Below are 16,141 nucleotides of genomic sequence, written 5' to 3' on the forward strand. Positions count from 1 at the left end.
ATCTTTTCCCCTCCCTTTCCCAGTTTGACTTTTTCTTCTCTCTGTGCATGTCACACACAGACCTCTGTATGCGTATAGATCTGTGTGTTTCTTCCTTTCTGTAGTTTAAACACTGGGTGTAGTTTTGACCCTGCTCCCTCTTTGCACCCAGCCATGCCCCTTGCCCCTCCCGAGTAGCCCACAGCCTCTCTGTTCCCTTGCACCCCCCGGTGCCATCCCCACCCCCCTGGGGCTAGCTGGGCACCCTGCCCTGGGCAGAAGCACCCTGAGGACAGTGCCAGGTGTGCAGAACAGCTGGGTGGCGTGGACGCAGCATGCCCTACCAACCTGGGCTGGCCGGAGCAGCAGCCTGGGGAGAAACCCCTCGTCCACAGAGCACAGCTCTTCCCTTCCTTGCATAACAGCCTTTCTGGGTGCCCTGCCTCAGCCTCTACAGATCACAGCAGTTTCCCTTCCCTCCGAATGTAATCTCCCTTGTCTGCTGGCGTCACCCACTCCTGCAGGGCTCAGCTGGGCTCTGGCCCCACAGGCAGCATGGAGGCAGGAGTCGTGTCCTCAGAAAAGCGATGGCAAAGCATCCTCCTGTCACTTGGGCACGTGAGAATGCAGGCAATGTCAGCTTTTCAAAAGCAACTTTTAATGACTGTTGGCATGGAGACAAGTGTTTGGAGTAATTGCTTTTGGCATCATCTCTGCTCCCCTAGCACAGGGAGAGGGAACCTACAGCTTGTCAGCTGGATCCGCTTGTGACTATGGTCATATGTGCCTTTCCCTGCACTGCTCCTCCTCTCCCCAGCATCTCCGCATCGGCACAGGCACACCAGCAGCAGGGTGCGGGGGTGAGGTTCCCTGTGCAGGGAGGGGGTTAGAGCGGCCCCATCTTAATTAGCTCATCCCTGCCATGCCTCTGAGATCCCATCTCTCTGTGCCATGAGACTTGGCCTCTGTTCTTGGCACTGAGGAAGACTCCCTGGCTCCCTCAGCACTGCTGTGCTTAGTGGCTCCAGTCTTTGCACCCCCTGAACAGCTTTCCAGTCTACTCCTTGACATATTACTTCTGCAGCTGCTCCAGGATCTCTGTCCCATGCCTCCAAAGAGAACAGTGTCCCTGAAGTGGCAGCGGTGGCTGCAAAATGCACAAATGGCTTCAGGTGGTCTCTGAGCCACAGCCAAGCTGAGCCTCGCAGCCCCTGCTCCCGTGTCGTGTGGCGCCTGGCTGAGCTCTTCTGCTGTCAGCCTCACTCAGGGACAAGGGGCTGCTTTTCCCTGCATTTCTGGTGAGGATTAATTCTGCACCCCTTTGTTGTGCATGTCTCAGCGCTTCCTTCCATCAGCAGTCACAGTTCCCTCTCTCCCAATGGAGGCGAGTCCTCAGGAACAGCAGGATCAATCTTAGATCAGCCACAGACTTCACCAGCCATCCTCCTGCAGCCTCCACTCAAAATACCTTTGTAGTTTTTCATGCGCAAGTGGAGCATGTGTGACTCCTCTGGTTTCTGTGCTGCATTTTCAGTTACTGTCAGCTGCCTGACTCACCTGAAAGCTCATAGATACATCAATGGCTGCAGACGCAGGTGCTGTTAAAGTGAAGTGTGTCTCTGACTTTTTTTTTTTTTTTTTTTTTTTGGCAGTTCCTGTTGCTTGCAGCACATATGCAGAGCTCTCTGAGCCTCCTCCACTTAGTCCCTGCATCTCCAGGGCTCTTGAGGAGCTGGTCTCCCCACTGCCACATCTCAGTCCTTGGGGTTGGAGGCTGCTGTGTCTGCTGTCTCATTTCTTGCCACACACCAGCGCTTCTGCAGCCCCCCCAGTGCCCTGTACAAGACCAGTGGGTGGCACCTGGCACTGGAGGGAGGGTGTGTGGGTGGTGGTGGGCTGGAAGGGAGAGGGGACCTGCAGTCCTCATTGGAGGTGGGATTCTGTTGGGACCGGGAATGGGAAGGGCTGTCATGTAACAGACAAGGAAGTTTGAGAAGTGGGAATGCTGGCTTCCATGGTAGTCTGTGGAGCTTGGGAGAGGAGGAAAATGTTTATGTGGGAGCCGTTTGATGGGACCTAGCTAAAAAGGGTACTTCAGATGAGGGTGGTCCTGCTTGATGGCTGGCACGGAGGAAGGTGCTGACCTGTCTTGCTAGCAGGGGTCCCGGCTCTGGCAGCCTGATGTTCATGCTGGAGATCTGCCCAGCACGCTGAGCAACGGCAACGTGGAGGGAGCTGAGCCATGGGGCCGCAAGGACACAGGCGGGACGGCCTGTTCAGCATTAGCTCTAGCAGGGGAAAGGGTGCTCCCGTGTGACAAACGGACAAAAGCACTGCCAGACCTATCCACAGTCTCAGCTGGGACAGCCAGAGCGTGGTGTCCTGGCTCTGGTGAGAAGCAAGGACGGAGAGCTGGGTCTGGAAGGCTTCATCCTCACCTGCCTTGGGGAAGGGTGAGTGTGGAGAGTGTGGGGCACGTGGGGCCTCCAAGGAACAGCCTTTTCCCTGGCAGGAGACAAAGAGGTTTTTGGGGACATGGAGGCAGAAACAGGGAGGTGAAACCTCATGGTGGGCAGTGGAGAGCTGAGCTGCCACGATGTGGGAGGACAACAAATATGGGCTTTTCCTTGCTGTATTTTGGTGGCTTTGCCTGTCCTTCCACAGGTGAGACCATCCCTGGAATTAGGGTGATTTGCAGCAACAAGGTCTTCTGTGCCCCCTGCGTGGGGCTGTGGGTGAAGTGAGCCCCTGCCCTAACAAGCCGCAGTAAGTGCAGCACAAACAGGACGAACGCTGCAGCAGCTGGCTGGTGCCAGGTAGCCAGTATAGCTGTGCCCAGCACAAGCTCCACCAGCGAGACCCCTCCATGCTGTGAGACCCTGTGCCTGCACTCCCAGCTGAGGTGTCCATGGTTGTCCCTTGATATCAGACCTCTTGAAAGGCACCTAGATGGAGGTGGCCCAAAGGTGGACCCAGATGCTGTTTCCCTTCTTAGTGTGGGAGGAGCTGGTTTTCAAGCTAATGTGTCTCTGTGATGGGAGCAGGAGCTTCAAACCCTCTGGGAGGAAAACTGGCCCCTTCCCCTGCAGGAACAATTGACCCAGATGGTCCCAGCTCTCCACAGAAGCCAGCGGGCAGCAGCACACTGAAGAACACCGGTCTTGTCTCAGAGTGATCGGGGCCCATGTCTGCGTGGGGCAGGTGAGCAGAGCTGCCTGGGGAGGGTAGGAGGTGGCTCCTGGATGTGTCGGGCTCGGTGGGCCAGTGAGAAACCACCAGCAGCATGTGGCAGGGGCATGGCAGCATGTGCCGTGCCAAGAGCTGCCCCTGGGGATCCTGAGAGTGGCTGGAGAAGGTGCCGAGGCCAAAACACCAAGGTGCTGGCACCAGCCATGATTTCAGCTGGTCTGCACCCACTGCTGCGGCTCCTGGATGGGAGGGTGGCTTGTGTGTGCAAGTGTGGGCTCGGGGGCTGAGTTAGCGGTGCTGTTCAGGGGGAGCTGGTGGCAGGAGAGACAACTCCTTGTGTCTGCCCAGCCTTCCCTGGAGGAGGAGACAGCGAAGACAATAGAGCAGGGAGAAGGTGGGCTCCCAGCCTGGGCTTGGAGGGGGCTTATAGGAGCGATGGCAGGGGGAGTGACATTGCTTTTGGAAATGCAGAGCGTTCTTGTCACCTGAGTAAATTAAGTCCCGTTCCTGGCAATGGGAACTCTTCCCTTGTGTGGGATGTGGTGGGAATGGTGGGATGTGTATTAAAGCTCCTCTGCCCACCTGCAAAGGAGCTCGGAGAGACACTGGTGGGAGGGGGAGCCCAAATAACACCTGGCCAGGGCCCTGCCAGGAGCCACCAACCCATGTGAGGCCCCTGGGCAGCACAGAGGGACAAGGGGGGTGGAAACCTAAATTAGGGACCTGGGAAGGGATGCCCTGTCTGTGCCTCTCCCGGCACAGCCTCGGCCCCAGGGCCCCGGTGTGCAGGCACTGGCTGGGCTTGGGGGGGTTACACTGGGGGCAGATGGTAGGTCTGCCTGGGGGCACGGGGGACATTTCAGGTTGCAGGAAAAGAGCACTTGGGGTTTGCACAGGACTTGTTATGGGATGTTTAAGATAGGAAGTGAAGGTGGGGAAAGTGGGGGGATCTGGGTGATTCAAGAACACGCATGGGAAAGCAGACAGGCAAGGGGACAGGGCTGCATGTGACCATGTGCCGGTCAGTACACTCATGGGGCCGTGCCCAGTGCCTGGAGATCAGCGCAGGCTGACTTGCTTATTGAACTCCATCTCTCATCCTGCCCTGGGCGAGGGCTCTGCATCCCATGTGCATGTGTGTGTGCGGGGTGCACCAACTAGAGTCAGACCATGGCTCGGAGGGGTGTGTGTCAGCCCAGCTGCTGGAGGGATCCACACTGCGCCTATGCATATGTATGTGTATATATATATATATATATGTATATGTTCCCCAGGGAAGGGAATAGGACAAGGCTGTTGGTGCTTTCTGTGCGTCTGTCAGTGCTGATCAGTGTGGCCAGCGCTGTGTGTGTGTCTGTGTGTTGCGTGTGTGTCTCCCGTCCCCTGGGATGGAGGGACAGAGGGGATGAAGCTGTGTGTGGGACTGGGAGCTCCTCCAGGCAGGCTGAGCTGGCTGTCCTGACGCAGACCCCCGCTGGTACAATGGACACCTGCCGTGTTCCCTTCCTGGACATAAATGCCAACTTCCTGAAGCTGTAATCACCGTCCCTCTGGCATCAAGTCCTGCCTAGCGCCTGTCTGGCTCTCTCCTGACCGTGGTACTTGTGTCACGCCTCTGCTGGGCTGCCAAAGAGGCAATGAATCCGAATTCGCAGTGCCAGGCTGGGCAAAGCCCTCCTGCCTACACCTCAGTGTAGCAGCAGGCAGGACACAGCCAGAGCATCCCTTGAAACGTGGCCAGCGTCATGCACCATGCAAGATCCCCCATGGCCCTCGCTGTGGGGGGCTGGCCAGGCTCCTGCTTTGCCCGAGGGGTCCCCATCTCTCCTGTTTGGCCTTGTGTCTGCTCCCAGGAGCCACCAGTCCATGTGGATCCCACTGGTGCAAGGCTGGGGGAGCACAGAGGGACAAGGGAGGTGGGGACTGAAACTGGGGGCTCAGAGGAAAGGACCCTGTCGGGGCCACTCCTGGCACAGCCTCAGCCCCAGGGCCCTGGTGCGGAGGCGCCTGCGGGGGGTGGGTGGGGGGTGGGATTTCTGCTTGGGGGCACGGGACACGGTTTAGGATGTGGGAGTCGCACAGGACTTGTTATGGGCCGTTGAAGAGAGGAAGTGAAGGGGGGGTGTGAAAGGGTGGGGGCTGGGTGATTCGGGGGAGCCTGGCACAACCCGGGTGCTGTCCCCGCGGGGCTCCGCAGTGCTGGTTGCGCTCCCGAAGGAGTGGGAAAAGTGTCGGTACCCGCACGGTGCCGGGCTGTCCCGCCCGGGGGGGCGGTGGGTCCGACCCCCGCAGGTCCCGCCGCGGCCGCCAGGGGGCGCCACTCCCCGCGCCGAGCGGGTGCGGGGGCACCGTCGGGGCCAGCCCGGCGGTGCGGGGCCGCGGCCCCCGGTCAACGCTTCCCCGGCGCGGGGCCGGGGCGCACCCGGTCGTGCTGCCCGGGGGGCTGCGCACCCGGCTGGCGCTGGGCACCGCGGGCCATGCCGTGCCGTGCCGCGCTGGGCTGGGCTGCCCGGGCTGCAGCAGCAGGAACAAGCGGCGCCGTGTGCCCTGAGGCGCTGCCAGCCGCAGCCAGGGCCCCCGCCCGCCCATGTCCGTGGGGCTCAGGGGGACACGTCCCCTGCGAAGGGAGGGCGGAGGATGCAGCTTGAGCGCAGCATCTCCCAGCCTGGGCATCCTCCCTGCCACAGCTGGCTGCTCCCCAGGGAGACTTGCGCACCCCCGCAGCCAGCCCCAGCGCCCGCACGTGGGGCCGGGGCACACGGAGGGCTCATGGCGCTGGGGGGCACTGGGGACACCGCATGCCCGTTCCGGAGCTGAGGGCAGCAGAGCGGAAGGCGGGGGGGAGGTCTGCTGGGAAGAGCTGCTAGAACTCACCAACCCCACGTTTATCCGTGGTGGAGGTGGTGCAGCACCATGAGGGGAGCCCCACTGTGCCCCCAAAGCCTGGACTCATCCTGCATCTGTGTCGCTGCCCCGCACATCGGAAGCCCCGGGTCAGCCCGTGTCTGACAGGCTCCCAAGAAATCTCTGAGCATCTCCTCCAGCATGTGGCATCTCCCAGTTCACTGGTGCTCCTTGATTTCATAGCCCACAGCAATCTACTTGGCAAACGGCCTCTTGCCGTTTTCATCCTCTGAAATCAGTCAAGGTCCCATGGATATTTAATCCAGGCATCTTATTTTTTCTATAGAAACATATAAAGCTGAGCAGGGTTTGCTCAGGCCATTTGTCCCTGATGTGCTGGTCTGGTTCTGGGGATTACCTGCTCAGTGCATGAACCTGGAAGACCATGGGGTCTTTGGCAAGACACTGAGTTTTGATGGCTGGATGTTTTGCAGGGAACAGGAGCAGGGTTTTGCTGGGACATTCGTCCTTGACTCCCACCTGGCTGGTTTAGGACACCGAAGTCTGTTCCTAGGCTGAGCCACCCCCTGCACTGGTGCCTCTGGAGCTTCTCCCTGGCACAGGAGCACTGGGAGGACACCTGAGCCTCTGCATGGGCGCACCCCAGGGATGCTGGACACATCCAGAGCTGCTGAAGCTGTGGCCAGTGGCCCTGAGGCTGGCCCAGCTGGCCCCAGGGCAGCCCCAGAATGTGCAGGAACCCGTGGACACAGGCTGTGGGGAATCGCCTTTCTGCTCTGTTCCTGGGAAAGGTGGGGAGGGCATAGGGGTGTCTCCCAACACCGCCAGTTCCCCCGAGAGCAGCAAGCTGGCCCTGTCTGTTTGAGCCCCGTTGGCACCTTGCTGCTCCCTGCAAGCCCAGGGTTGGGGTCCCCAAGGGTGAACCCTCCCACCACCACCCCGCCTGTCCCTGGGCTGGGGGTCAGTGTGAGCCCCTCCCGCTAGTGCCCCCAGACCTGCCGGCTCCCCAGCCCCGGTGCTGCTGCTGCCCCCCAGGGTGTCCCTGCGGCTGAGGCTGCTGCCATGTCCCGCGGGTGTGACGCCCTAGGTGAGCCCCCAGCCGACCCCCTAGGCGAGCCCCAGGTGTGACCTCCCCTCCATGTCATTCCCAGGTGTGACCTCCTCCTGTAGCCCCCCCAGATGTGATTCCCCCTAGGTGTGACCCCCACGTGTGAGACCTCACGGATCCCCCAGCGTGCTCCCCCCGGTGACACCCACCACTTTGACCTCCCCCTCAGCTGTGCCTTCCCCCCCTTCGGTGCCCCCCCCGGTGGTAAGACCCCATGTGCCCCCCCCGCCAGTGTCACCCCAAGATGCGCCCCCTCCGGTACCCCCTCGGGCAATGCCCTCCCCTAGCTCACCCCTCGGGCCCCGGCCCGGCGGGACCCCCCGAGCCCCCCCGCCTCCAACCGCTCCGCCCGGCTGCGCGCATGTGCCGCGCTCGCCCCTCCCCGCGGCGGCCAGAGACAGCGGCGGCGGCCGGGCAGGATGAAGGACCGGACCGGGGAGCTGCGCGCCGTGAGTGGGGGGCGCCGGCGGCGGGGGGGGGAGGCGGGGGGCGGGCAGCGGCTCTGCCCGTGCTCGGGGCCCGGCCTGCACCTTCGTGGACCCGCCTGGGCCGGGGGCCTCCGTGCCAGGCTGAGCGGGGGGTGCAGCACTCGCGGGGGCGTCGGGGCGGGATGGGGGTCCCCCGGGCTGTGACCACCCCCCGCCCCCGCCCTCGCAGCGGGCCGCTTCGGTTCCCCCCCGCCCCGGCGCCGGGCGGGCGCTGCCTTGGGGGACTCCATTTTCCCCGGTACCGGGCGACCGGCTGCCCGGGGGGGCCGAACCGGCTGAAAGCGATCGCAGCTGGGGCGGGGGGGGGGGGGCGTAATAAATGTTTGTTTTTATCCGGAGCAGCGAGGGCAGCGCCCGGCAGGGATGCTGCGGGCGGGGGACGAGCGGCGGGCCCAGGCCGTGCCGTGCCGTGCCGCCTCCCGCCCCGCTCTGCACCCGTTTTGCTTTTTCATCCTCCTGGCTCTGCTGATGTCATCTGGCCTGGGGACAGCCCGGGGCCGCGCAGCCCTTCGGGTGCCGCCTGCCCGCGGGGCCGCTGCCCCCCCCGCCGCCCCGGCCCGGTGCTGCCGCTGCGACCGGCCGCCTGGGGCCAGGGGGTCCGAGCGGGGCGGGGGGTCCGAGAGGGGCGGGGGGCATCATCTGTAGCAGCAGCCAGTCCCAGGGAGCCCGCCGGGCCCGGTACCCCCGGGCCGCTGCCTCGCCGGTGGGGCTGCGGCAGCCCCTCGGGGACCGCCGCGGGTCGCGGGGCCCTGGCTGGCGGAGAGCAGCGCCGTGCCGTGCCGTGCCGTGCCGGATCCCCGCGCTGCCCCTGGGCCCCCCTCCCGCCGTGGGGTGGGGGCGTTTCGGCTCGCGCTGAGGGTCCGGGCTCCGCAGCGTGCGCTGCGGGGGGTGCCCGGCGGGGGAGAGCCTGAAATGCCGGGGTGCTGCTCTTCGTGCCATCACACCAGCGACTGCTTTGCTGCTTTTCCTTATTATTATTATTTTAATTCCTTTGCGATTGGGTCTGCCGAGCCGCCCGGGGGGCGAGCAGGGGTCCAGCCGTGCTGCCTGTGCTGCCTCTCGGGGGAGGGGTGACCTGCAGAAAGTGGAGGGGGCGACCCAGGCGTGGAGCAGGGCTAGCGGGGGCGGGTGTGAGCTGGCCGGACCCCGCAGGGACCGCACCGGGATCCACCAGTTTGGCTCGGTCTGGAAAACGCCAGGCCGGAGCTGGGGGGATGCCAGCAAGGGGCCGAGGGGTGGCTGTCGATGCTGGAGGAGGAAGGGACTATATAAAGAACAACGGCACCCACCCCCCACCCAGCCGGAGCGCCTGGAAAGCACCCAAACAGGGGGCTCTTTCACCACCAACAGTGCTGTGAAATGGGATTGGAAAATAGGCTTTTTAATAATAATAGTAAAAACCAGCCCCATGAATGTCCTCTTGGCAGCCGGTGCTGGCTGAGAAGCGATGCCGTAGAGTGTTTGAAAATGTCTCCGTTCCTTGAAATATGTCTTAAGAAAAAAAATGTGTTTTCGTCTCGTTCCTGCTGATGATCCTTATTCATCAGCCTAATGCCGAAGGGTGCAGCATCCTCCCCGGGGCTCCCTGCTGCATCTGGGAAGCCCTGGGGATAGAGGTCTGGTTTGGAGCATCCGGATGCCGTGGAGCTGAGCAGGTGCCCACACTGGCAGTGCTGCGGGGAGTGGGGCAGCGCGTGTGGGAAACGTGGATTTACAGCCTCGGTGGTGGCAGTCACCCGGGAGGAGTGAGATGCTGCAGTGGATGGGGTATAGGGAGTGTTTGGGCTTGTTTCTGTGCTGCCAGTAGCCAGCCTTATTAACAGCCTGGGCCAGTTTCTTCCCATTTTAATACGGTGTGGAAATTCTGCCAGGGGTGATAAAAAAGAAGAATTAAAAAAACCCAAAAAACCCCAAACCCTGGCATTATTGGAGCTGAGGCAGGGATGCAGGGCTTTCACTGCTGTGCAGAACAGGAGCTTCATGTCTTAATGGGGTTTTTAAGATGGTACTTGAAATTCAAAATGCTAATCCTGTCTCTTTTCTGAACCTTCCTGCTCTGGTCATGTTCAAACTCACTTGAGCTTATCTAGTGCCCCGGGGGTGGCACTGCCCCCCCAGCCTGCTCTGAACCAGGGGCAGGAAATTTTGCTTACAGCTGAAAAATGTCCTCTTGTGGAGGCAGAGCAGCCGAGAGCTGGCTGTGAAGAATGCCCAGAACAAGACCTGCAGAGCTTTGTCCTCAGCTGCTCATGGGTAGGTGCCATAGGTAGCGCTTCCTGCCCATCTGAAGCAGGTCCCCTTCCCCAAAACCCCCAAAAGCAGCCCCTCCTGCTGTGGTTGTCCCTCTGCAGTGTTGGTGACGGAGCAGCAATGGGAAAAAATGTACCTGAAAAATAATTTATTTTGCTTTTGGGACGGTCTCTAAGCTGTTTCTCCCTGTGCTCTAGGCACCCAAAATGTCTTTATTTAGGCTCTGCTTGTGTTTTGTCATCCAGAGCTTGAGGAGAGCTGGTGCTGAGGGTGCTGCATTATGAAGAGCCGTCAGCTGCTGGAGGAAGAGCCTGAAAGTCTAGTCAGTGGGCAAGGGCTCTGCTGTCCCGGCTGAGCGGGGTGCCATGGCTGGGGTGCTGCGGGGCCAGGACGAGATGGTGTATATGTGCAGGACTGCGAGGGTCCCACGCTGCACCATCCAGCCTGGGAGATGACACCTCAGTTTGGGTGAGATGTTAGGATTTCCAGGGTGTGAGACAGGTCCAAATGGTAAAACAATTATGAATGTGAATGATGTTTTGAGAGATATGGGGAGGAGGTGAGGGAGAAGTGCAAGTGTCACAGCATCACAGAGTGGTTTGGGTTGGAAGGGACCTTCAGAGACCACCCGGTCCAACCCCCCTGCCATGGCAGGGCCCCCTCCCCCCAGCCCAGGCTGCTCCCAGCCCCGTCCCACCTGGCCCTGAGCCCTGCCAGGGATGGGGCACCCACAGCCGCCCTGGGCAGCCTGTGCCCGTGTCACCACCCTCGTGGTGCAACATTCCTTCCCTCTGTCCAACCTAACCCCACCGTCATTCAGTTCAAAGCCATTGCCTTGTGCTGGGGACCCCAGAGCTGGAGCAGCGCTGCGGGGGGCTGTGAGGAGAGCGGAGCAGAGGGGGAGCATCCCCTCCCTTGAGCTGCTGGTGATGCAGCCCAGGAGGTGCTTGGCTTTCTGGGCTGCAAGTGCACGTTACTGGCTGATGTCCCACTCGTCAGTCGTTGGTATCGCCCCCAGCCCTTCTTCTCAGGGCTGCTTTTCGTCCCTCCCTCCCTCCATGCCTCCTCCAGTCTGTGCAGATACTGGGGATTGCCCTGACCCAGGTGCAGGACGTTGCACTTGGCCTGGTTGAACTTCATGATGTTTGTGGACCCACTGCTCCAGCCTGTCCAGGACCCCCTGGATGCTGTCCCTTCCCTCCAGCACGTTGAATGCACCAGTCACCTTGGTGTCACCTGCAAACTTGCTGAGGGTGCACTTTTGTTCCCACAGTCTGCTGTTGAGCATGCCATGAAGGGACATCTGGCAGCCCCTGGTCCCAGATGTTTCCAGCAAGACTCAATTCCCTGCACTTGCTCCCCGTTGCCGAAGCAATGAGAGGATGCTGAGGCACTGCAGGCTGCTGTGAATTACCTGCCCGGGCCAGGAGAGAGGAGTTTGAGCGGGTACAGGGGCTGGAGGTGTGCAGTGGGCTGGTGTCTGGGTGGACACAGATGGTTCAGGTCAGGGTTGCTGTTGCTGGTGTAATGGTGTTACCGGCCATTAGGAAGCATGTGGCTGGGTGATTTTGGGAGGATCGGACTCTGCTGTCAACATTTCTGCCAGTTAGCAGAATTTCCAATAGTTACCCGTTTCTGGTAACTGCAGCAGTCGCTGGGCTCTAATTGGGCTGGGAAGGACCATTTATTGGTTGACACATCCTCTCCCTGTTCCCTACTAGACAGCTCTTGCCTGATGTTTTAGCTTGGAATTATGCAATGGAAATGTTCCTTGAGATGCTAGGGTGGACACTGCCCAAATCGTGGATTCAGGCTCTGTGGGGAGAGGTTTGGCAAGGCCACCACACTTGTGGGACAGTGTCCAAGCCTGGCAGGTTTCAGTGCTGGCAGAAGCTCCCCCGGTGTGAGAAAGACCTTCTCCAGATGGGTGACAGGAGAAGGACAGTTTGGTCTGGAGGTCCCCATTTGCCCCCCCCAGCACAGGTCTTATGTGGTGGGACCGATCATCTGTCTAAGACTGGGTGGCTGCAGAGGTGCTTGTAAGACTGAAGCCTCAACGGTTGCTTGCAACAAAGCAAGTGTACAGAGTGATGGTCACATTTCTGGTGACCTTCCCAGGGGTCTAAAGGCTTGCCTCACTCAAATGCGTGTTAACTGAGAATAATCCCACCAGGGTTTGAAGAGTTGCTGTCTAGCCAGAACTCTTTGAAGAGTTCATATCTAGCTTTTGTTTCTCATCAAACCAGGTTCTTGGGTAAGGAGCTGTTTCCCAATGCACACAAATGGGAGAGGCATGGGTGCAAAACCAGACCCGCTTCTGCACGTCTCCAGTTTGCAGAAATGGTCAGAATGGTTTTGCGGGGCCCTTTCCCCTTGTGCCTGTCGCTGCTCTCCAACAGCCATTTCCAGGCGCTTTCTCCAGCCGCGTCCCTGTGTTTGTGCCGTGCCATCGGCTTCCCCAGCCGGCTGAAATCCCCCGCTCCTGCCTGTCTGCCACGTCCCTGCTGCCAGCGCTGCCTCCTGCCCGTGGGAGTTGTGGGGAGGTGTCAGTTAAAAATAAAAGGAGAGAGAAAGTGAGGTCAGCTCCAGGTCCAGCTCGTGGATCCACCCTCCTGTGTCCTGCGGCAGCTGCATCTGCAACGCAGCTCCCCAGGACTTGCAGCCAGACCTTGCTCCATCCCTTCTCGTTAATAATCCCGTGCAGCTCCCACTGATGATTTCTCTCTCAAGGACACAAATGTGAAGTTGACCAAAGTTGATGTTTACAGCAGGACTTGGGTCTCGTTGGTCTCCATCTGGGTAGTGGGGCTTTTCCGGAGCCACCCCCAATGCAAAAGTCCCCGCTGACCCCAGAGATAGCTACGTTAATGCTGTCTTCCTTTCCTTTTTTAACCCTCTTGGTTTCCGGGCGTGCTTTCGAGCTCTTCTATTCAACCAAAAGGGTCATGTAAATAATTCAGCTTCACTTCTTCCCTTGCCTGTCAGAGAGCCGGGGCTGTCACGTGGCAGGTGACAGCTGGTGGCTCTGTATTGCGTGTCCGCAGCCTGCACAGCTGCTGGGTCTGGCTGCAGTCAGTGGGGTGGGCAGTGATGCCAAAAAGCTGATTTTCTGGGGGCTGGAAGGAGCAAAGCTGCTGGGAAGGCTGTGCAGCAGGGCCGCCCTTGGGCTCTGCCTGGCCCCACTGCCTCGCTGCCCTGTGGGTGCATCTCGGCCCGGAGGCTGCTTCGCCTCCTCCCTCCCGTCACGGACAGTAGGAGGGGGTGAGACGTGGCTCATTCGTTGCTCCTTGGGGTCTGCTGGGCCTGTCAGCCAGGCAGAAGGTAATGGAGGTGGTGAGGGTGAGCCTGCAGTGCCCGCCTTGCACGCTCCCTGTCTCAACGCTTTGCCCCCCGGCAGCTGCGGTCCCTCTGTGGCAGGTCCCGGCACACAGCGCACACCCACCCAAGCAGGGCAAGCCAAAGGAAGCTGAAAATTGGGAAGGCTCTCTGATGTGCTTTGAACGCAGTGGGATGCAAAGCCCAGCCTCTGGCTTGGCCCTGGATGGTGTTTCATGTCCTCGCTCTGGGAGAAGACTGGGGTCTGCACCCTGCGGGGGGATGGCCTGTTGGATGGGCGGCTCAGCCCCCTCGGCACCAGCCTCAGAGCGGGTCGCTGAGCACTGGGGTCCCTTGGTGTCTGCTGGAGATGTCAAGGTCTGGTGTGGTGGGGGCTTGGTGGTGCCACTGAAGTCAACCTGAATGCAGAAGTACCGTTTGCCTCCTGACACCCAGCGCGGTGCCGTGGACACCGAGGAGCAATGAGACGTTGCATTTGGAAGCCGTGAATGCTGGCTGCGCAGTGGGTATCTAAAAGGGCTCCAGCCAAAGGGGTTTAGACTAGTGCCTGTTGTTTTAATTGCAAGTGTCTGTGTCTTTGTGCAAGCTGCTCAGAAGCTATACAAATGTTTGTTTTGCTATGTATCTCCCTGTTAACAAGATTTCTCAGGAAATATGCAAAATTATCACTACAGGCAGAACATGTACAGTAAGGCTCATTAAGCTAAGTACTGTGATAAATTGCTACTTCCAGAAAATTATGTATATTAGCAGAAAGGAGGAGAGTGAGCCCAAGTGGAAGATGTGGGAAGACAGAGTGTGCAGTCACATCCTGGCTGCGGGTGGCTGGCGGGTGACCTGAGCAAACCCACGGCAGGGGACAGCTGAATGTCCTTGGACCATGGCATCCGCAGGATTAGCTTAGAGGAGATGCATGGGGAGGGGAAGGCAAGCAGAGGAGAATGATGTGGGAAACAGAAACAGAGCGATGCTGTGTCAGGACCAGGCAAGGTATAAAGCCAAGGGGACAGTCTTTACTTAGAAAAAACATAAAACGAGGCAACTCTGGAAGCACAAGGATTACAGAGTTTTGCTGAGCTGGAGGAGGGGAGAGAGGGCAGGGGTGATGTGCCACAGGCTGTCTGCGTCTCAGCCTTCCGCGGACAGCAGCAGGACTGGTGTCTGAAATGTGGGTGCTGCCTTGCCCCCCAAACGGAGGAGCAGACCGACAGCTGTGAGCAGAGGACAGGTTGTGGTGTGTCGTGGACTCAGAGTGGTTTGGGTTGGAAGGGACCTTCAGAGACCACCCAGTCCAACCCCCCTGCCATGGCAGGGCCCCCTCCCCCCAGCCCAGGCTGCTCCCAGCCCCGTCCCACCTGGCCCTGACCCCTGCCAGGGATGGGGCACCCACAGCTGCTCTGGGCAGCCTGTGCCCGTGTCACCACCCGCGTGGTGCAACGTTCCTTCCCTCTGTCCAACCTAACCCCACCGTCATTCAGTTCAAAGCCATTGCCTTGTGCTGGGGACCCCAGAGCTGGAGCAGCGCTGCGGGGGGCTGTGAGGAGAGCGGAGCAGAGGGGGAGCATCCCCTCCCTTGAACTGCTGGTGATGCTGCTGGGGACGCAGCCTGTATGTCTTTTAGCCTGTTGTAGCGAAGTTGCTTGTCGCTGCTGCCATTGGAGAGCTGTTGCAGGACCACAGTCATGGAATCGTTGAATGGTTTGCATTGGAAAGGACCTTCAAAGATCATCTAGCCCAACCCCACTGCCGTGGGCAGGCACATTTTCCACTAGATCAGCTCCTGACTGGGTAGAAAAATTCCAGATCTCCTGCCCAAAATTATCTGTGTGTGTTTGTTCTTAGACCAGTGTTCTCCTGCTGATGGATGAGGTTCCTCCTCCCTGCTGCTGCTCCTCTGGTGTCCGCTGGCAGCTTAGCACTCACCGTCGGGTGCAGGGGACAAGCCTGGGCTGCACTTTGCCAACATCTGCTGCAAGATGGGGCTGAGCTTTCTGTTATTAGTGTGGTATTTCATTTTCTAGTGGATACTTACGGACCTGGGTTTCTTTTCATGGGAGCTAACTAAAAAATAATTAAAAGTAAAATCTTCTGCCCGTGTTGTCGCACGAGTTCTCAGCAGCTCGCTGCCAGCCGTGGCCGCTTCCTGCCACACAGCACTTCTGCTGTGGTGTCTGCTGCAGGTTTTCTGGTGGTGTCTTCCTTTCTCTGTCATTGCATTCAGATCTTCCATCAAGTCCTGTCAGTCTTTGGGTTTGTGGTTTATGAAACGACCGTTTGTTTTGGTTTTGCAGGAGACATTTGCCTTCTGGTGGGGCTGGTGTCTCACCTCGGTGGTGAGGTTCCTTTATATGACCTAGGCAAGAACACCAAAGAAACGTCATCCCCGTGTTTGAGCAGTCATGACTATTTGAGCAACCTGGTCTAGTGGGAGATGTCCCTGCCTGTGGCAGGGGGCTTGGACTGGAGGATCTTTGAAGGTCCCTTCCAAACCGACATGTTCCGTGAGTGTCTGTCTGTAGGCAGTGCAGTCTGACATGAAGGATAACCATTTTACTGACTGCCTTGATTTTCATGTACTTGTAACACGGGCCAGTGGGAGCTGCAGTGCCACCTGCGTCACCTCCTCTGCCTGAGGCTTTCCTTCTCTTTTCACTAGCAGCTTCCCAGTACAGACCTCATGGTCACTGGTGAGCATCACCAGGGTTTGTTGTTGATCACAGAGCACTCGGACACCCAAAGCATGGTGGTGATCCTGGCAGAAACCTCTCCACTTGCTGACCCTGGTGAATATGCAGCGGGATGGAGAGGAGAGATGAGTGCTGTGGCTGCATGTGCTTCTGCTGCGCGTGTGAAGCTCTGGTCCACACAATAAGCATAACGAGGATGATGCCACTCTCAGAAGGATGTTAAGAAATTTATTTCAGAT

General features: G+C 59.4%; 1 protein-coding gene across 2 annotated transcripts in view; it reads left to right on the forward strand.

Moving 5' to 3' along the window:
• Positions 1–7,487: 7,487 nt before the first annotated feature.
• STX1A (syntaxin 1A) overlaps positions 7,488–16,141 on the forward strand; it is an 88,035-nt gene continuing 79,381 nt past the window's right edge. Inside the window, exon 1 of one of the 2 annotated variants that reach the window (XR_013927058.1) lies at positions 7,488–7,590. Coding sequence is in view for 1 of the 2 variants with exons in the window: in XM_080380516.1 (XP_080236642.1) it covers positions 7,561–7,590 (30 nt within the window). In the remaining variant the exon portion in view is untranslated. The remainder of the gene's footprint in view (positions 7,591–16,141) is intronic. The other variant, XM_080380516.1, reaches the window with a different exon arrangement.

This window comes from Falco punctatus (assembly GCF_963210335.1).
Source record: "Falco punctatus genome assembly, chromosome: 1".
Classification (NCBI taxonomy): domain Eukaryota; kingdom Metazoa; phylum Chordata; class Aves; order Falconiformes; family Falconidae; genus Falco; species Falco punctatus.